Source organism: Schistocerca serialis, chromosome 2 (assembly GCF_023864345.2).
Source record: "Schistocerca serialis cubense isolate TAMUIC-IGC-003099 chromosome 2, iqSchSeri2.2, whole genome shotgun sequence".
NCBI classification, from domain to species: Eukaryota; Metazoa; Arthropoda; class Insecta; order Orthoptera; family Acrididae; genus Schistocerca; species Schistocerca serialis.
Genome location: NC_064639.1, coordinates 966,533,508 through 966,556,464, shown reverse-complemented (window position 1 = coordinate 966,556,464; position 22,957 = coordinate 966,533,508). Strand labels below are relative to the sequence as shown.

Sequence of the window (22,957 nt, the reverse complement as noted above, 5' to 3'; positions counted from 1 at the left end):
AAAAGACAAAAACAACTTTTTCATCATGTTATATTTATTTGATAAATTTACTTCTCTTGTTTCAATGATTGTTCACAATTACTTGCCATGAAATTTTTTGAAACATGGTTCCATGCAAAGTGGTAAGTGACAATATGTACAAACACAGCGAGTGCTCTTTTCCGCAGCTTTGGTACTACAATCACAGCACATCCAGTAGGTTTCTCCTAAAATGGGTTGATGCTCCCCTACAGCCACATGACGAAAATCTTCAGGTACTTTACCCCTTTTTGCCAGAAAGACAGGTTTTTGTCCACGCCTTTTTTGGGATGAGGAGCCAGCGATCAATTGTCTGGCTAGATGGATCCTGTATGTGAGCTGATCATGCTGTCCTCTTTCTCTTTTACTTATTTTCCACAGGATAAAACTGTTCACTGCAGCAACGTCTACCAGGAAATAAAATATTCTGTGCCATCATTTTACAGAACGTCTGCCAATAGTATACCTTTCTCGTAATTGATCAAACTTATCGTCACCACTCATTATTTTGTTGTATTCTGCCACAACTTCAGGACAAGAAATCTCTATACTAGTACCATCCTTGTTTTTCCTTTTCACTGTGGCTGTTTCTCATGGGTCATGAATTGAGGACAGAAAGTGACTGGATGGTTATCCATCCATTTTACTGCAGAAATGGGTCCTTTTGTTTCAAACTGGAATTCTCCTCATTCCAATTTTACGTTTTCCTTCATAAATTTGGATAAATCAAAAGTATTTACCTTATACTATAGCTTTGAGGAAAAAATCACAAAATGTCACGCAAACAGCACTGAAAGGCTCCTCTACAGAGCAACACTCAGCTATACAATGCCTCTGCGCGAAGGTACAGCAAAAATGGCAGGAACTTCCGATTGGAAGTAGTACCCTATACTGTTCACTAGGGTGGTAGGTGGTAGCACCGTACAGAGGTGGGAACTGTGAATCCCACGGGACTAGGCGCGAGTTCATTGTAGTGGAAAGCACGTTTCCCACGGCTCATGAAAGGGTTAAACTGGACTTTATGTGGACAGATCAGTAAGAGACATGTTAAAAGAATGCAAATCAGTAAACAGTAGAATCTCTTGTATAACTGTAATGGCCCAGATGCTCTGTATGACTTTTCTGAATATAAATGATCCTTGTAACATTGAAGAAAAGCTAAGGGATCAGTTCTGTAGCCAAGTAGACTTATTCAAAACACAATGTTAAGATGGAATGTAATGCAACTACCATTGCTCAGGCATCATATAGAGGTGGGCTACGTACAAGGTTTTGTGGTCGCAGTTACTTATCTGTACTAACGGTCTGACCGGACCATGTTTTGGTACCTTGACGCAGCAGACTCCTTTCTCAGGATACCAAGTCTATGCCAGCTGAAAATCTCAAATACCAGTCACTACAAAATAAATTCCTTGACGCACATGTATTTCACCTCAATTACATACATTCCATATTACAGCATATGACTTCAACAGAATTCACAATACATATTAGTCTTCGTCATTTCTGCTCTGTTTATCCTTCCTGAGTTTCCCTTGACAATTGACGTCATGACCATTATTATGCACCGCAAGGTTCTGTGGTCCATGGCAAACCTCTGAGGTGGGTGAATGTTTTCATGTAATAACCGCTCCAACCAGCAGGTGTTGATATGAAGTCCAAAACACTTACTTATAAAATAACAAATGCTTGGTCAGGGTCATGTCTGCCCATTGTCGATTACAGAGACAGAGAGACAGACAGAATAACACATCACTTTCTCCAAAGTGATATGTTAACAGCTCATATCCCCCCCCCCCCCCCCCCCTCAGACAAAGGATGCGACAATTCAATTGTGTAAATGGCTAAAAATATGTTTAACACTATTATATTATGAAAAGGGTAGTTGCTACTAACTATATATGAGAGATTCTGAGCTGCAGATAAGCACAATAAAAAGACTGTTGAAAAGTGAGCTTTCGTCCAACAAGGCCTTTGTCGAAAATAGACCCCCCCTCTCTCTCTCTCTCTCACACACACACACACACACACACACACACACACACACACACACATATTTTCGGGGACACACAACTCACAAACACATGACCACTGTCTGGCTGCTGAGGCCAGACTGCCAGCAGAGGCGCATGATGGGAGAGGAAAGGCAATTGGGGTAAGGAGTAAGGTGGGGATGGGGAGGGTAACAGGGTAGGAGTGGGGGATGGTAAAATGTTGCTCATGGGAGCGAGCAGGGACAAGGTGGAGAGAGGTTAGGGCACCTAGGTGCAGTCTGGAGGCTAGACAGAGGGCAGGGGGGAGGGGATAATAGAAAAGGAGAGGAGTAAAAAGACAGTGCATTGGTTTAACAGAGGGCTATGTAGTGCCAGAATGGGAACAGGGAAGAGGCTAGATGGGTAAGGACAATGACTAGCAAAGATTGAGACCAGGAGGGTTATGGGAACATAGAATATGTTGCAGGGAGAGGTCCCACCTGTGCAAGTTGGAAAAATCGATGTTGGTGGAAGAATCCATATGGCACAGGATGTGAAGCAGTCATTGAAATGAAGAACTTCAAACTGGGCGATGTGCTCAGCAACAGGTTGGTCCAGCTATTTCTTGGCCACAGATTTTCGGTGGCCATTCATGCAGACGGACAGTTTTTTTGCTTGCCATGCCCACATAGAATGCAGCACAGTGGTTGCAGCTTAACTTGTAGATCACGTGACTGGTTTCACACGTAGCCCTGTCTTTGACGGGATAGGTGATGCTTGTGATGAGACTGGATTAGGTGGTGATGGGAGGGTATATGGGACAAAACTTGCATCTAGATCTATTACAGGCATATGAGGCTTGAGGCAAGGGGTTGGAAGTGGGGGTTGTGTAGGGATGGACAAGGATAGTGTGTAGGTTCAGTGGGCTGTGGGATACCATTGTGGGAGGGGTGGGAAGGATAGTTGGCAGGACATTTCTCATTTCAGGGCACGACAAGAGGAAGTTGAAACTCCGGCGGAGAATGTAATTCAGTTTCTCCAGTACTGGATGGTACTGAGTCATCAGGGGAATGCTTCTTTGTGGACTTTGGGAGATGGTGGGTGACTGGAAAGATAAGGCATGGGAGATCTGTTTCTGTACAAGGTTGGGAGGGTACTTACGATCTGTGAAGGCCGCAGTGAGACTTTGGTATATTTTGAGGGGGACTGCTCATCACTAGAGATGTGACATCTATGGGTGGCTAGGCCATACAAAAGGGACTTCTTGGTATGGAAAGGATGGCTGCTGTTGAAGTGGAGGTATTGCCAGTGGTTGGTAGGTTTTATACGCTCAGAGGTATTGATGTAGCCATCTTTGAGGTGGAGGTCAACACTGAGGAAAGTGGCTTGTTGGGTTGAGTAGGACAAGGTGTGGAGGAATGTGGATAAGGTGTCCCCACCCTGGATCCAGATAACAAAGATGTCATCACTGAATCTGAACTAGGTGAGAGGTTTGGAATTCTGGGTGTTCAGGAAGGATTCTGCTAGATGGTCTGTGAATAGATTGGCTTAGGATGTTGCCATTCGGGTGCCCATAGCCGTACCCCGCAGTTGTGTGTTGGTAATATCTTCAAAGGAGAAATAATTGTGGGTGTGGATGTAGTTGGTCATGGCGACTAGGAAGGAGGTTGTTGGTTTGGAATCCATCGAGTGTTGGGAAAGGTAGTGTTCAATAGCGATAAGGCCATGGTCATTGGGGATGTTAGTGTAAAGGAAGGTGACATTAATAGTGACGAGCAGGGCACCTTGTAGTAAAGGAACAGGAACTGTGGAGAATTGGTTGAGGAAATGGTTGGTATCTTTTGTATAGGAGGGTAGGTTGCAGGTAATAGGCTGAAGGTGTTGGCCTACAAGAGCAGAGATTCCCTCAGTGGGGCCACGGTAACTGGCCACAATGGGATGACCTGGGTGGGTGGTTGGGCTTATGGATTTTAGGAAGCATGTAGAACGTAGGATTGCTGGGAGTGTTAGGGATGAGGAGAGAGATGGACTCCGGGGAGAGGTTTGGGATGGGCGTAAAGGTTTAAGGAGAGAAGGAGATGCTGCTGTATTTTTGGGAATGGGGCATTGTGGCAAGGTTTGTAGGTGGATGAATCTGACAGCTGGCGGAGACCTTCTGCCTGTCCCATACAGCCTCCCACCACCACCACCACTACCTACTCCAGTCCAGTCACAGAAATCACGTATTCCATCAAAGGCAAGGCTACATATGAAACGAGTCATGTGATCTACAGGTTAAACTACAAGCACTATGCTACGTTCTATACTGTCATAAGAATAAACCTGATGAAAATATTACACTATGTATTTTTCTGTGTTTGCTTGAATCTCATTGGATTTCATTTCGTATGGAGCAGAAACCAAGCCATGTCCTGTATAATCAGGTATGGTCATTGTTGTTGTTGTTGTTGTGGTCTTCAGTTCTGAGACTGGTTTGATGCAGCTCTCCATGCTACTCTATCCTGTGCAAGCTTCTTCATCTCCCAGTACCTACTGCAACCTACATCCTTCTGAATCTGCTTAGTGTATTCACCTGACCAGAAGTCTTGTTCCTCCTGCCACCGAACTTCACTGATTCCCACTAGGGATATGTTTTATGCTGTGTTACAAGCACATAGACTGAGCTATAACTCGGGGTAACTTTTTTACTGGCACATTTAAATTGGACAGCACTGGCCGGCCACCTGGTCCAGGTAATGAACTGCGCAGTTGCAGTTCAGACATAAAAAGAGATGAGTAGAGAGTGTCATTTAATTGGTAAAGAGAATGAAATAATATTTGGCAAAACTCCAGCACTACCACACACTTCTTAAGTGTCCAAACAGAATTCATAAGATTCTTCATTCTCATCTAACATAGTATTTTAAGAAAGCATCGCTCCTGTGAAACGCAACTCGCCCTTTTTTCACATGATATCTTGCGAACCATGGATGAAGGGTATCAGACGGATACCATATTCCTTGACTTCCGGAAAGCGTTTGACTCGGTGCCCCACTGCAGACTCCTAACTAAGGTACGAGCATATGGGATTGGTTCCCAAATATGTGAGTGGCTCGAAGACTTCTTAAATAATAGAACCCAGTACGTTTTCCTTGATGGTGAATGTTCATCGGAGGTGAGGGTGTCATCTGGAGTGCCCCAGGGAAGTGTGGTACGTCCGCTGTTGTTTTCTATCTACATAAATGATCTTTCGGATAGCAATGTGCGGCTGTTTGCTGATGATGCTGTGGTGCACGGGAAGGTGTCGTCATTGAGTGACTGTAGGAGGATACAAGATGACTTGGACAGGATTTGTAATTGGTGTAAAGAATGGCAGCTAACTCTAAATATAGATAGATGTAAATTAATGCAGATGAATAGGAAAAAGAATCCCGTAATGGCAGTTGTGGGGAAGGCGGATAGTCGTCTTCAGTTCATTGGTAGAATTTTGGGAAGATGTGGTTCATCTGTAAAGGAGACCGCTTATAAAACACTAATACGACCTATTCTTGAGTACTGCTCGAGCGTTTGGGATCCCTATCAGGTCGGATTGAGGGAGGACATAGAAGAAATTCAGAGGCGGGCTGCTAGATTTGTTACTGGTAGGTTTGATCATCACACGAGTGTTGGGCTGACTGCAGTACAATTTTACTGCCGCCAACTTATATTTCGCGGAAAGACCACAAAGATAAGAGAAGAGAGACTAGGGCTCGTACAGAGGTATATAGGCAGTCATTTTTCCCTCATTCTGTTTGTTAGTGGAACAGGGAGAAAAGATGCTAGTTGTGGTATGAGGTACCCTCCACCATGCACCGTATGGTGGATTGCGGAGTATGTATGTAGATGTAGATGAATGGGGCCAACAATGACTGAAGAGAATCGTTCAGTGTGACAGAAGTGCATCCCTTCTGCAAATTGCTGTAGATTTCAATGCTGGGCCATCAACAAGTGTCAGTGTGTGAACCATTCAATGGAACATCATCAATATGGGCTTTCGGAGCCCTAGGCCTGCTCGTGTTCCCTTGATGACTGCACTACACAAAGCTTTATGCCTTGCCTTGGCCTGTGAACACTGACATTGGACTGTTGATGACTGGAAACATGTCACCTGGTCGGATGAGTCTCATTTCAAATTGTATCAAGCTGATGGACATGTATGGGTATGGAGACAACCTCATGAATCCATGGTCCTTGCATGTCAGCACGGGACTGTTCAAGCTCGTGGAGGCTGTCTGTAATGGTGTGGAACATATGCAGTTGGAGTGTTATGGGACCCCTGATACGTATGGATACGACTTTGAAAGTTGATGTGTACATAAGCATCATGTCTGATCGCCTGCATCCATTCAGGTCCATTGTGCATTCTGACAGCCTTGGGCAATTCCACCCAAAAAATGCAACACCCCACACATCCAGAATTGCTACAGAGTGACTCCGGAAACATTATTCTGAGTTTAAACACTTAAGCTAGCCATCAAATTCCCCAGACATGAACATTATTGAGCATATCTGGTACTCTTCAGAAGAGATCTCCACCACCTCATACTCTTACGGATTTTTGGACAGCCCTGCAGGATTCGTGATGTCAATTCCGTCCAGCACTGCTACAGACCTTAGTCGAACCCATGCCACATCACATTGCGGCAGTTCTGCATGCTTGTGGGGGCCCTTCACGATATTAGGCAGGTGTACCAGTTCCTTGTACTTCTTACATTCCACAAAACTAGAAAATTTCCCATGTACAAGCAATTAATCCCCTTATAACATATAGTCTGCCTACTAAGACACATATATTCTCTGAACTAAAAACTCCTTCCGAACAGGCCTTGGAAGGCCCAATGGTACCGACTGGCTGCCGTGTCATCCTCAGCCCACAGGCGTCACTGGATGCAGATATGGAGGGGCATTTGGTCAGCATACCGCTCTCCCGTCAGTTTGCGAGACCGGAGCTACTACTTCTCAATCAAGTAGCTCCTCAGTTTGCCTCACAAGGGTTGAGTGCACCCCGATTGCCAACAGTGCTCGGCAGACTGGATGGTCACCCACCCAAGTGCTACCCCAGCCCGACAGCGCTTACTTCAGTGATCTGAAGGGAATCACTCTTACCACTGTGGCAAGGTCGTTGGCATATATTCTGTACAATGGATAAAATAAAACTTAGTAATTCTTTATTATTGAGGTAGGTTTGACCCCAGGTGATTCCCTGGGATGTGCTCTGCAACATATACTTATGGAAGTATAATTGAATTCGTTATTGCCCTGTTCTCAGTTCAGGGGTTTTAAATGCTGAATGGTATTCGCATACTTTTATCGCTACTGATTCACTTTATGCCATGATTGGGTAACAGAGATCAGATGCCTGCCTCTTCTTTTTTATCTAACTTTTTCAAAGTTACAGACTGTCAGTTAGTCCAACTTCGTGTTTCCATCTGTTCATTCAAGAGCTTGGAGTAAACAAAAAAAATGTAATGGTGGTGTACTACCCTTATAAACAGTGTTAATTACAACACTTATTGCAGAAAGATACTTATCATTCTTTACAGAGATAGTGCCCCCTTCACTCCTCTTTTGGTGTTGGTCATCCTTTTGGTCCATGCCCACTTTTCTCTTACACAAATATAGTGTATATTATCTCGTGCCATATGAAGCATCTATCTACCTTGCATTTTATGTAACCTAGACCCCACTCCTTTTGGTATCTAAGACCCACTTCTACATCTTGAATTTGAACATCCACTATAGCTGCTCAGGAGCAGACCTCCAAGTGTTAAGAAACTCGGATATTCATACAACTTCTTCATTTGAGTGTAGCTTGGATGTTACCAGGTCATTAGCTATGGTGCGTGCTTCTATTGGCCTGTGTAACCCTTCTCTGTTTTATGTGATGTCAGTAACACTTCGTTTTTTTTGTGAACACATGAATAACAGCCAAGTATTATTTGTTTCTTAATTGAACTGTGCATTTGGGGTACAGTGGCAGGATTATATTTTGCATTGTTAATGTCTAAACTTAAATATCATGTACTTTCTAAATTAAACTTATTCATAGATTTGGTTGACACTGTTTGTGTAGTTAGCTCATTAATTTTATGTAATTCATCTTATTCTTACTTTACTTTTTTCATGATCTAATAGCGGTATCTAATATAATGTAGTGTCTAGAATATGTTGAAGAAACAATACTATTTTATCACCAGTTAAACCATTAGTTTGCTAATGGCCGTGCTACAGTGGCAACACTGGTTCCCGTCAGATCAGCCAAGTTAAGTGCTGTCGGGCTGGGCTAGCACTTGGATGGGTGACCATCCAGTCTCCCGAGCGCTATTGGCAAGTGGGGTGCACTCAGCCCTTGTGTGGCAAACTGAGGAGCTACTTGATTGAGAAGAAGCGACACCAGTCTCGCAAACTGACATACGGCTGGAAGAGCGGTGTGCTGAGCACATGCCCTGCTGTTTAACAATTTTCCACGTATTAGTAATAAATTGCATATGTAGAGCGTACAGTGTGTGACACAATGTGGGTAATCCTTGTTGAATGTTCCCAAAATTTAGCTAGTGACCTAGAAAATGCCCAAAAAATACTTTGTGTTTTCATCTCCTTCCAGTTTTAACTCTGGAAATTGCTTGGAAAAACTTGTTCCATTTCCTAGTTGCAGCTCCTCAATTAGCTCTCCTGGCAGTCTGCTACTCCTCTTTTGTTTTTGAAAGCTTGTCCCAGATTTTCTGGAGTTCCTCACCGTGCCTATCCGAGAGTGCTTGCATACTGTGTTGTATTGACAGTTGAATCAATTTTCTTTTGTGCTTTCTGCTTTTCTAAGTCAGTTAATTGATCCTCCAAAATAGCAAAGGTGGAACCGGGAATAACTGTTAAATTTGATTATTTGGTTTGTTCTATTGCAGTAAACCTCAATTGTGTGTCTGAGATTTGTTGCTGTACTGTTTTAAATTGCTCCATCATAAATTCTTGCATTTTCATTATTTACTTCATGAAACTTCATTGACCTGTCTTACTAGATCGAACTGTTTATGTATCTTGTCATGTAGCTCCCCACTTAACATCCTAATTTCAGTTTGTAACTATGTAATTTTAGCATTTATTTCTTTTTTCTTTGTCAAGATTCTCTATTGTGTGTCTCTGAACTTGTTTTCGTCCCAGCAATAGCACTGATTCTAGTAGGCAATGCAGTTCATTTTTTAAGCCAGTAATACAAGAAGTTTAAGTTTTGACATCTACTTTTATTCCTTTAACCATTCAGAATCATTTGTTGCCATGACTGTACTAATTGCTGGCATGCACTAACAAAATCAGTATCACCAGTTCCTAACTCAGTGCCTACTTTTGCAGCACCACAAAGACTCAGTACATACCTAAGAAAGGAAAATTTTGGTCACTCAAACCTGTTGTGATCCCATTAGCGTAAGTACACATGCGAGCCCCCTTTCAAATACAGCTCACCAAAGATTGAGAACAGCACTTGTCACCCCAAGTTGTCAGTGAAAAGTTGATACGCCAGACGAGGCAGACCACGTCGCCGGCAATTAGTCATTTTGCGACTGCAGCCCGGGTGGGCTGCCGATGCAACTGTGGTTGACTGCAGGTGTGTTGGCACGGTGCCAAGGAGACGATAGCAGCTTACAGCTAACTCATATATTGTTCTTCCCATTTGTGTACTTATTTGCTCCTTTAATGAAGTTGCTCTTGAGGGATTCAGCAATATCCCTGCAACATATTTATTTTTTGTAGAATTCGTTTATTTGCAGCACAAACAACAGTTTATACACTGTCGGAAATGCAAGTTGTTGCCTCCATTGCTATGGTCAACAGCATCATGTACTGACAAAACTGATCTTCTTTGATCCTTTTTTTGCGTTTTAAATCAAACATATTCTTTTTCTTTCAATTAAATCTTCTTATCCACTGGCGCAAGCCCATCCAAAAGTCCTGTTTCAAAAGGTGCCAGAATGTCATAAAATGAGCCAACCATTGTTCAGGTGTCCTCGTGTTCCTTCTTTATTGTGTGTGTATTTCACCTCCATTACATACATTCCACGTTACAGCATACAATTTAACAAGGTTCATAATACGCATTAGCCTTTGTCATTTCCGCTCTGTATGGCATCTCTGAATTTCCCTGACAACTGATGTCATGATCATTGTCATGCATGTCAAGGTTCTGTGATTTGCAGCGAACCTCCGGCGTTGTACATTGTTTTCATGGAATAACTGCTGTGACCAGCAGGTGTGTCTATGTGTTGGAATCCTTGTGCTCATCGCCCCTACCTTGCAGATATAATTTGCTCACAGTTACTCTCAAATGACATGTGCAAAAGAAACAGAAAATTTTGTGCATAATATGCAGTCCAAAACAAACACTTCACTTTCTCCAAAGTGATATGTTACGTCTCAAGTCCTGCCAATTGTAGGGAACACTAGTGTCCATTAAACTAGTAGTGAAATTGACATTCAGCTAATCAGCTTTGCAATCAATAACAACAAGGGGATCCGTAATGCCCGCCTGTGGGCATACTTTTACATGGTAGATGATATTTCCATTCAGAAACTGTTTCTTTAATAGCAAAGTTTATGTCGGAATTTACAGGAGTGCATACTGTGATATATGTGTCTTGGAAGAGAGAAAAGAAATCTGAAAAGAGCTGGCGAGTAACTTTCCAGAAAAGTTAAGTGTGAGTTACACAGCTTCAGCAACCTGTAAGTTCAAGTGTGTTTTGAGGATGACAGAATCCTCCATGTAGCTAATAGAGAGAGGGAGATAGTGAAAAAGACGTAAACCTCAGCAGAATAGAGATAGAAGATGTAATTTCTGGAGTAATCATATAGTTATGGAGAGATGAAAAATACCTAACAAAGTATAGGTCAGCTAAAATAGGAGTGATTGAAATTTAGTTTTGAAATTCACCTGGCTGTAATAGATTTCAGAATGGCACAGCAGAGCATGCACAGACCAATCCTGTTAAACTTTCCAGTTCCCACTAAGATAATTCTACTAGCCATTGACAGTATTATGAAAAGGGTACATTTCTACTCACCATGTAGAGAAGATATTGAGTCTCATACAGGAACAACAAAAAGACTATCATTGGATGCTTAGAACATTCTTCAGAGTTAGAACCAGAGGGGGAAACTTAGAGTGTTGAAAGTCAAAACACACCTCACAAAAAGAGGAACATTATCCTGAGTTCTACTCAGTTTGGAGCTAGAAAGAAACTGAGTGAGAATTCCAGAATGCCAACCAAAATGAGTAAAAGCAGGAAGAGTAACTCTATTCCGCTTTGCCGAAGCTGATGATGACATTGTACTAATAAATGAAAGTAGACACAGCTTCATGAACGTGATGTTGAAGACAGGACTGTAAAGCAGTGAAGGGAAAATAGAGTACATGGTCATCAGTAAGAGCGACTATGAAAAACATCCGTAGCAGTTAGTGATCTGACGTAAAAACATATTGCTTTACATAGCTGTGAAAACATAATTAAAGCAAGACTATCAGCAGCTAATAGAGCATATTTTGAATTACCTCATATGCTAAGAAATGGATCAGTGGACTGAGTCATTAAAATGACTGTGCTAATTCTCTGTTCAACTAGTATCCTGTATTCAAGTGAAAGATTAACCTTCAGAGAGGCAATTGGATATAAACAGGCAGTTTCTGAATGAAAGGCTCCCAGAGAGGGGGGAGGGGGGGGGGGGGGGGGGAGGTCTCTCTGGGGGACCTTGTAACGCTAGTAGAATATGTTGTTGTTGTTGTGGTCTGCAGTCCTGAGACTGGTTTGATGCAGCTCTCCATGTTACTCTATCCTGTGCAAGCTTCTTCATCTCCCAGTACTTACTGCAACCTACATCCTTCTGAATCTGCTTAGTGTATTCATCTCTTGGTCTCCCTCTACGATGTTTACACTCCACGCTGCCCTCCAATGCTAAATTTGTGATTCCTTGATGCCCCAGAACATGTCCTACCAACCAGTCTCTTCTTCTTGTCAAGTTGTGCCGCAAACTCCTCTTCTCCCCAATTCTATTCAATACCTCCTCATTAGTTATGTGATCTACCCATTTAATCTTCAGCATTCTTCTGTAGCACCACATTTCGAAAGCTACTATTCTCTTCTTGCCCAAACTATTTATCGTCCATGTTTCACTTCCATACATGGCTACACTCCATACAAATGCTTTCAGAAACGACTTCCCGACACTTAAATCTATAATCGATGTTAACAAATTTCACTTCTTCAGAAACACTTCCCTTGCCATTGCGTCTACATTTTATATCCTCTCTACTTCGACCATCTTCAGTTATTTTGCTCCCCAAATAGCAAAATTCCTTTACTACTTTAAGTGTCTCATTTCCTAATCTAATTCCTTCAGCATCACCCGAGTTAACTCGACTACATTCCATTATCCTCATTTTGCTTTTGTTGATGTTCATCTTATATCCCCCTTTCAAGACACTGTCCATTCCGTTCAACTGCTCTTCCTAGTCCTTTGCTGTCTCTGACAGAATTACAATGTCATCGGCGAACCTCAAAGTTTTTATTTCTTCTCCATGGATTTTAATACCTACTCTGAATTTTTCTTTTGTTTCCTTTACTGCTTGCTCAATATACAGGTTGAATAACATCGGGGAGAGGCTACAACCCTGTCTCACTCCCTTCCCAACCAGCGCTTCCCTTTCATGCCCCTCGACTCTTATAACTGCCATCTGGTTTCTTTACAAATTGTAAATAGCCTTTCGCTCCCTGTATTTTACCCCTATCACCTTTAGAATTTGAAAGAGAGTATTCCAGTCAACATTGTCAAAAGCTTTCTCTAAGTCTACAAATGCTAGAAATGTAGATTTGCTTTTCCTTAATCTATTTTCTAAGATAAGTCGTAGAGTCAGTATTGCCTCACGTGTTCCAACATTTCTACGGAATCCAAACTGATCTTCCCCAAGGTTGGCTTGTACCAGTTTTTCCATTTGTCTCTAAAGAATTGCGTGTTAGTATTTTGCAGCTGTGACTTATTAAACTGCTAGTTCGGTAATTTTCACATCTGTCAACACCTGCTTTCTTTGGGATTGGAATTATTATATTCTTCTTAAGTCTGAGGGTATTTCGCCAATGTCATACATCTTGCTCACCAGATGGTAGAGTTTTGTCATGACTGGCTCTCCCTAGGCCGTCAGTAGCTCCAATGGAATGTTGTCTACTCCCAGGGCCTTGTTTCGACGCAGGTCTTTCAGTACTCTGTCAGACTCTTCACGCAGTATCGTATCTCCCATTTCATCTTCGTCTACATCCTCTTCCATTTCCATAATATTGTCCTCAAGTACATCGCCCTTGTATAGACCCTCTATATACTCCTTCCACCTTTTTGCTTTCCCTTCTTTGCTTAGAACTGGGTTTCCATCTGAGCTCTTGATATTCATACAAGTGGTTCCCTTTTCTCCAAAGGTCTCTCTTTTCCTGTAGGCAGTATCTATCTTACCTCTAGTGAGATAAGCCTCTACATCCTTACATTTGTCCTCTAGCCATCCCAGCTTAGCCATTTTGCACTTCCTGTGGATCTCATTTTTGAGACGTTTGTATTCCTTTTTGCCTGCTTCATTTACTGCGTTTTTATATTTTCTCCTTTCATCAATTAAATTCAATATTTCTTCTGTTACCCAGGGATTTCTACTAGCCCTCGTCTTTTTACCTACTTGATCCTCTGCTGCCTTCACTACTTCATCCCTCAGAGCTACCCATTCTTCTTCTACTGTATTTCTTTCTCCCATTCCTGTCAATTGTTCCCTAATGCTCTCTCTGAAAACCTGTACAACCTCTGGTTCTTTCAGTTTATCCAGGTCCCATCTCCTTAAATTCCCACCTTTTTGCAGTTTTTTCAGTTTTAATCTATGGTTCATAACCAATAGATTGTGGTCAGAGTCCACATCTGCCCCTGGAAATGTCTTACAATTTAAAAGCTGGTTCCATATCTCTGTCTTACCATCATATAATCTATCTGATACCTTCTAGTATCTCCAGGATTCTTCCATGTATAAAACCTTCTTTTATGATTCTTGAACCAAGTGTTAGCTATGATTAAGTTATGCTCTGTGCAAAATTCTGCCAGACGGCTTCCTCTTTCATTTCTTACCCCCAATCCATATTCACCTACTATGTTTCCATCTCTACCTTTTCCTACTCTCGAATTCCAGTCACCCATGACTGTTAAATTTTTGTCTCCTTTCACTGCCAGAATAATTTCTTTTATCTCATCATACATTTCATCAATTTCTTCATCATCTGCAGAGCTAGTTGGCATTTAAACTTGTACTACTGTAGTAGGCGTGGGCTTCGTGTCTATGTTGGCCACAATAATGCGTTCACTATGCTGTTTGTAGTAGCTTACCCGCACTCCAATTTTTTTATTCATTATACTCCTGCCACCGAACTTCACTAATTCCCACTATATCTAACTTCTACCTATCCATTTCCCTTTTTAAATTTTCTAACCTACCTGCCCGATTAAGGGATCTGACATTCCACGCTCTGATCCGTAGAACACCAGCTTTCTTTTTCCTGATAATGATGTCCTACTGAGTAGTTCCCACCCGGAGATCCAAATGGAGGATTATTTTACCTCCGGAATATTTTACCCAAGAGGACGCCATCATCATTTAACCATATAGTAAAGCTGCATACCCGCGGGAAGAATTATGACTGTAGTTTCCCCTTGCTTTCAGCGATTTGCAGTACCAGCACAGCAAGGCCATTTTGGTTAGTGTTACAAGGCCAGATCGGTCAATCATCCAGACTGTTGCTCCTGCAACTAATGAAAAGGCTGCTGCCCCTCTTCAGGAACCACACGTTTGTCTGGCCTCTCAACAGATACCCCTCCGTTGTGGTTGCACCTATGATATGGCCATCTGTATCGCTGAGGCATGCAAGCCTCCCCACTAACGGCAAGGTCCGTGGTTCATGGGGGGGTAGTAGAATATATTAAAAAACAAAGGACTGTTGGATCAGCAGTCAAGTCCCAGCATTGTAAATAAAGTGAAATAGTGTTGATATAGTTAGGCTGGGTGCATATTGAGGATGCCAGAAAACAAATTTGTATTATTGACTTTCGGAGGAGCTGTGGGTGGGAACAGGAGACACGGAGGCCTCAGACGATGTGGAAAGACTACATTGATGATGGTGTTGAAGAAATGGTTCTTGCAAAGAAATCCAGCATATGATAGCTAGTCTGAAGCAACTAGTAAGAAGAATAAGAAAGAAGGGTTGGACACAAATTTTAAAAACAAGCTTAATTGAATTTGTGAGCTGTGATAAGATTTGAAGTCGACACATATTATGGAGCAGTGTAAGGAAAGTGAAAAACAAGTATCTCATGTTCTTCCCTTTGTCGTTGTTGTTCCTAACCCCCCCCCCCTGCCCCCCCACATCTTCTCTCTCTCTCTCTCTCTCTCTTTCTGTGTGTCTGTCTGTCTGTCTGTCTCTCTCTCTCTCTCTCTCTCTCTCTCTCTCTCTCTCTCTCTCTCTCTGCCCTTCCTCCTGCTTTTCTTGCTGTCCAGTTTTTCCCTCTTACTATATTCATCAGTCTCTCACATCCTTCCTACCCCACTCCACATTCTGCCTCTTTACCCCCCCCCCCCCCCCCCCTCCCGCCCTGCCCCTACCTTCATGCTCTGTTCATCACTTCTGATTTTCCCATGTACATTATTCCTCATCCTCCCCTCTTTTTCTCTCATACCATATTTATCAGCTCCCATCACAACCCTCCACCCCCCCCCCCCCTCCCCCACCAACCATATTACCAAACGCCTCTCTTGCACTCTTTCTCCAATTGCCCTTCTCTCTCACCTGCAATCTCAAACTGTAATAATATCAACATAAGACTTGATGCACATTTCAATTCATACAGTTTTATTTACTACATACAGTATCTGAATTTATATTTCCAGAACTAATTTTGAGGCATATTTGTGGTTCCAATAGTCAGTTCACTCTGAAACCACATGCTGTGAATGTTGGGTATTCTTACTATTTGGTGAATAATTATCATTGAAATATGTTTATTTAATTTTTCATATCATGATGATGTGAATAGAACAATTTATACTACTTTGATTTTGGTATATAATGTTGTTACAGGATTCAACACTGAATAAAGAGCCAATGGTACACATAAGTTCACCAACACTGAATGCGTTCACCATGGACCAGTGGTTTGTTGCTCGCAACATGATAGAGGCCGATGATGATGATGTTCAAATAGTGGATGTATTTTGCCGACCTCGTCAATCTAATGATAGGACTGCCAGTTCAGACCAACCTGAGGAAAGGCAACTAGACGCAAATGGTTCAAGACCTACCAGCAAAATTAATGATGGCAAAGCTGGGTATGAAATTGTATCCAGTTTATCTCTATTTGAGGTTGTTAGTATTAAGCGAGGGTATTATCTTAAAAATAGCATTCTTGCATTGATTTCCAAAGATGAGTACATATATCAGATTGCAGCTGATTCTTTTAACAGTAATTGCCCTAGTGTAAAAGGTAAAAATATATTCATAAGTTATTTTGCGCACCAAGTGTTGGCATCTTTCCCTGAAGGAAATTCAAGTAGGTTATTTCTAATTATCTAGTACTTCTCACACTGACAGTAGAGTAAACTTTACAATACAATAAAAAAGAACAGAAGCTGTTACCAAGTTATAGGAACCTAATCAACTCTAGGATAGTTGTCCTGATTGTAGAGTTACCATTATATTCTGTAAATGATCATGTTCACAAATTCATTAATGTATTTGTGAACATTCATAAGTGATACAATTTCATGACATGATTAAATGCCTTTCTGCTAAGAAAGTGGTTTAGTTGCCACTCCTCAAAAGACTGGAGACCCTCCACAACAGTTAATAGAATGTTTATTGAAATCAAATGCTGTAGTTGTCAGTTAAGCTGAAATTTTATTCACATAACTAGTTTCAATTAAAATACAAATCATTCTCGTGTGTATTAAGCACAGCCACACAGCAGAAAGTATGAAATAGAATTAAATGCCGTAGTTTGAGCAGAAGTAAAAATCATTTTAGTATGTGACTACTGTTCTTTGCATACCATTGAATACACTTCAGAATGATTCATAACTCTGCCGAAACTGGTTTTGTGAATGAAATTGTCAATTAACAACTGGAGCCTTTGATTTTAATAATTATGATTTAAGTAAAATCTATTATCCATACAAAATCTTGCTTACAACTTATCAGCTGGGAAAGGTGTGGGTACAGCAACTTGCAAGGTTCTACTTGATTCTGTTGGTTTGATGACCATTGCCTATGACTCTAAGACATAGCCTATTTACAACCAGTCTGTAATAACTCCCATACAAGTAGATTCACACAACTCCTCATAAGAGAAATGTCTCTAAAAGCAGTTTCAGTTGTAATGTCTTTCCCTTCTGTTTTAAGAGATTTAATTAACATTAGAGTGAACTCATTTTATTGTCATTAATATTTAAATATTCTCGACATACTGTTGATTAAAAAAGGGACCAATACATTTCAGAAATAATAGTTGCAGTTTTATGTTTTGCCTACTGACTACCTCTTTTGGTACACAGACCCTCTTCAGGCCATCCCCTGGCATACATCATCACACTTTTTGACGAAAATAGGACGGATCCTCAGTAAACACAAAGTGAAAGTGATTTTTCACCCTCCACCAAAGACTGCAGCTCTCTTGGGTTCCGTTAAAGATGATTTGGTGCTTTGGAAGCCTGGGGTTTATAAGATCCCCTGTGAGTGCAGCCGTTCATACTTCGAAAAGACGACACGTACAGTCCAGGAGAGATGCACAGAGCACCGCAGGTACACCCGTCTCTTACAACCTAATAAAACTGTGGTGGCAAAACACTATTGACACTGGGCACTCTATGGTGTGTGATAATGTCAAAATTTTAGCCTTGACTTCATCTTTATGGGACTCTGTAGTGAAAGAAGCAATTGAAATTCGGTTGGCAACAAATTTAATTAATAGAGATAGTGGCTTCAGCTTGGACAAATTATGGAATCTGGCAATTTTTGTAATTAAATCACAAAGACGTCATGACGGTACAGCTCTTCGTGACACATCGATATCGCCGTGTGGATCGACTGCGCAGCCATAGATTTAATTTCCATGCATATGTTACACATCTTTGCTGCCTATCTACATCTGTGGCACCTTGTGTATCTTTGCCCAGATACGCAGTGGTTCGGTCCTCGGGTTTAAAAGGACGGAGCAAGTGCTGGAGCGCTAGTCACCTCGGCTCACTCTGATGATGGCTGGGCGGTATTCGGCCGTCGTAATTTAATGTATATATTATTATTGTTATTATTATTTTTTGATTGTTGCCGACTTACGTGGTGGGCCTTAATAAAAATGATATTTAAGTTGAACAATGTAATAAACTTTTCATATAAATTTCCTCGGCTAGTCAGTTCACTTTAAAGCAAAAGATCTTTAGTTATTAATTACAACTGCGGCCCACACACGCGCGAGAGTATTTTCTTACCTCCGTTAACCATTGTATTGTAGTCAGAGTCCTGGCTCTGGGTCTCGGCTATGCTACTGAAAATAAGAATCTTAAAGCTAAGTATTTCTGCAACTTCGTGCGGCTGTGGAGAAAAATTGATATTATGCTAATAGCGGGCGAGTTTTCAGCTTCCGTTAAATTTTCATAAGTTAATATCGCCACGTAATGGCGTCGTTGGCTGCATCGGCCACTGCGATTGTTGAGCTGTAAATTACTTGAATGCAGGTTAATTCAAGGAAGGCAGACATGAAATCGGGATCACCTCTCACAAATTAAAAGTGCACAATAATATTAAATCAGTATATTATATGTTTAACTCATACAAATATGCTTACATTCGTCAGCACACGCAAGATGTCCCTCTAGACACATTCAAGACAAAAGAAGAAGTGAAGTCGACTAAAAAATTAACAAAAGAGCGTATCTTTTCTCTTTAGATCATTCTGTCATAAATTATTTCTTTGCAATCTAAACCCACACAGAGAAATTATTATTTTACGGCTACATGATAAAAAATTTGGCACTGGGGACGCTATATTGCCCCCCGAAATGTTTATGTCATAAAAAAATGTTCGTGTTTTTTGACATAAATATTTCCACTTTCATGTCCACAGTGTCCACACGCAGATTTTTCTTTCACAGTTTGCATATGTCACATCGTATATTTAAATCGTTAAATTACTGAGGTGTGTTGCGCACAAAGTGTAATACAGATGAGGTTCAAGGTATACAACAACGAGTTAGTCCGGAATATTTGAAGTCCCAGGGGTGTCAACTGTTCGCTCCCCATTTGGCGCGGCCGTAGGGAAACCTGGGGAAAACCTCGGCGGAGCGACAGACTAACTGCTTGGGTCACTTTTACTTAAACGTTTCTGGAATGTCATTGGAGTACAGGATGTGCATACAAATATTTTTGTTGCACTATGCAAAAAATGACGTCATTATAACACTTGGTTGCGGTGTCGTTGATGATCTACGCCGCGACGTTTATCTCGCGACGGCGTCGGTTGGTGTGTTTGGTGCTCGGCGTTCGCGGCGGCTGCGGAGAGGTCAACGCCCGCTCGACGCCAGCGTGTGTCTCGCCGTCGCGGAACGTCAGAATCAGCTGATCGGCTGCACGGTTGGCGATGCGCTTCTGTCTCGGCCAGGCGTGGCGGAGTGGGATGATATCCGCCCCCCGCTCTTGTTGGCAGGAGTCAGCTCTGCTACGCATCTCCGACGTAGTACATGAAACACACACACAACCAACGTAATATTTGTTTCCCGCCGCAGATGGTTACGCTAGTGGGAAAGAAGAATTTATTAGTGCGGCAGTTGTTGTTAAGTTTTCGCCAGTTTCCGAGTGTCAAGCCAGCACTGTCTTGCAGAAAACATGACATGGACCTTCTCCCGTGAATGCAGTTTTGATGCAATACTGTTTCCATTACACGTCAGTTTTTGTCTTGATAAAATTATTTATGTTTTCGCCGCACTCGCAGGCACTGGTGAGTGTCCCAATACGAGCTTAGCACAAACATTCGCCGTTTCTGCGGTCGCTGTTCTGCAACAGTCCCCGCATCGCATTCCAATCTCGCATTATTGTACTCACTGAAATTACAGTCTGTCCCAAAAATATTGACTATGGGTTCACTTCACGTTAACAGTTCACATTTATAAGCAAATTCACAGTTTTTCGTGCGTAATATTGGCGTTTGGCGTCCTCACCTCTGTTGAACGTTCAATACTAGCACTTCACTGTCCATATCACAGTTTCACCTTCACAGTATTTCACACTGTTTAAAGTAACTGTTTCGATTAGTTCACAAACACTAATGTATTTCATTCAGTCTGAACTAGATTTTGGTTCGTGCTGGATTTTACCAGTCTCTCGCACTAATTATCTCTTTTTATTTTCCACTTAGAGTCGTACTTGCCTTCAGATTTTTTGACTATACAATTGTATTTCCGTCTGATCTGAGGTAAGTCCCCATGTCATGTCTGCCCACTCATTGCGTACTTGCTCTCCAGAGCCAGGCTCGACTTTACAAAACTTTGCCTCTCGCATTATCGTAGACATTTTATAATCTAGGCCTAGCGTGCAAGTTCCTAGATTAATGTTAGATTTGTGACTTTTGTTTACACTACAAATTCGTGCAAATCTCTGCCTTAGCAGATGGCAATATATTTTAACGGTGCTTAGCGGTAGTCGCGTTTATTGATTTGCTTTGTACCTTGTCCACAACACATGAGGTACCTTGGGTGATGTACACCCTGCACTCATGTTGTTTAGTAAATTATGATTGAGCATATTTCAAGATCGGTATAGACATAAATACATGGAACAACATATACACTATAATATTGAATTTCATAAGTTGCATTACTACTACAGTTCAAAAATATTCATGACACACTAATGAAAAATTCTTTCATCATTACATGCTGGTGAATTTTTTTAAAAATATTTTTAAAGCATTTTTCAACATGAAATTTTTAACATATTCTTAAACCTACATTCATTTTTTTCTTCAAAATGCAATTGCTTAAAAATACTATTATTCCTTAACATCTACAAAATTGAATCGCACTAATCTTGGGTGCCTCATTGTCTTTAAATGTTACACTAAAATCTTAACATTTACACACAAAAAAAATACACTATAAACTTAACCTATTATTCACATATGTAAAAGTTGCTCTACTGAGCAACTTCTTTAAGTCTTTGTAAGTATTTTTCTTGTTTACTTCGTAATTGCTCACAAACAGCCATTGATAATATCTTTATAGAAAAGTCAAATGAACAAAATTATATTACAAAACCAATAGTCAATGGCCTCTCAGACCATGACATGCAGTTCCTTCTGTTAAATGTTAATACTGAACAAGATATAAAATCTGTTAAATCTGAGCTCAAGAGGGTAATCAGTAAGCCAAAAATTGATTATTTTAGGACACTCCTCAGAGACATTCACTGGACTGATGTTTACAGTGCTCATGGCATGAATGAAAAATATAACATTTTTGCTAATAAAGTGCTTACCTTATTTGAACACTGCTTTCCCCCAAAACTTACCAAGGTTAGAGCAAAGTCTACAAAGAAGCCATGGATTACTCGAGGAATAGGGGTATCTTGTAAAACAAAAAGAAAACTGTATCTGTCAATCCGAAACATTTCCAATGTTGATGCTATAGCACATTATAAGAAATACTGCAAAATATTAAAGACTGTAATACGGATGTCAAAGCAAATATATTACAAGGAAAAGATAGTCATATCAGATAACAAAATAAAGACAATATGGGATATAGTGAAGGAGGAGACCGGTAGAACCAGACATGAAGAGGAACAAATAGCATTAAGAGTAAATGATGCATTGGTGACAGATGTGTATAGTGTTGCAGAACTTTTTAACAAACATTTTATAACTGTTACTGAAAAGATGGGGTTGTCAGGTTCGGTAGATGCTGCTATGGATTACCTTAGACCAGACATTTCAAGTAACTTCCATAATATGAATTTGACCCTCACTACCCCAACAGAAATAATGTCCATCATAAAATCTTTAAAATCAAAAACATCTAGTGGGTATGATGAAATATCAACAAAGTTAATTAAAGAATGTGATTCTGAGCTAAGTAACATATTAAGCTATCTGTGTAACCAGTCGTTTATCAGTGGAATATTTCCCGAATGGCTGAAATATGCTGAAGTTAAGCCACTGTTTAAGAAGGGAGATAAAGAAATAGCATCAAATTTCCGTCCAATTTCACTGTTGCCAGCATTCTCAAAAATTTTCGAAAAAGTAATGTACAGTCGTCTTTATAACCATCTTATCTCAAATAACATACTGTCAAAGTCACAGTTTGGATTTCTAAAAGGTTCTGATATTGAGAAGGCTATCTACACTTACAGTGAAAATGTACTTAATTCATTAGACAAAAAATTGCAGGCAACTGGTATATTTTGTGATCTGTCAAAGGCATTTGACTGTGTAAATCACAATATCCTTTTAAGTAAACTAGAATATTATAGTGTAACAGGAAATGCTGCAAAATGGTTCAAATCTTATATCTCTGGCAGGAAACAAAGGGTGTTATTAGGAAAGAGACATGTATCAAGCTATCAGGCATCATCCAACTGGGAACTAATTACATGTGGGGTCCCACAAGGTTCCATTTTGGGGCCCTTACTTTTTCTTGTGTATATCAATGACCTTTCATCAGTAACATTACCAGATGCCAAGTTTGTTTTGTTTGCTGATGATACAAACATTGCAATAAATAGCAAATCAAGTGTAGTCTTAGAAAGATCAGCCAATAAAATATTTGTAGACATTAATCACTGGTTCCTAGCCAATTCTTTGTCACTAAACTTTGAAAAAACACACTACATGCAGTTCAGAACTTGTAAGGG

The 22,957-nt window shown here is 40.9% G+C and overlaps 1 protein-coding gene across 1 annotated transcript in view; it reads left to right on the top strand.

Annotated features, from left to right (window-relative positions):
• The window catches only part of LOC126458359 (uncharacterized), a 108,181-nt gene that overhangs the window by 25,308 nt on the left and 59,916 nt on the right, over positions 1-22,957 (top strand). The window contains exon 3 of the mRNA XM_050095329.1: positions 16,142-16,389. Within this exon, the coding sequence (XP_049951286.1) occupies positions 16,142-16,389 (248 nt within the window). The remainder of the gene's footprint in view (positions 1-16,141; positions 16,390-22,957) is intronic.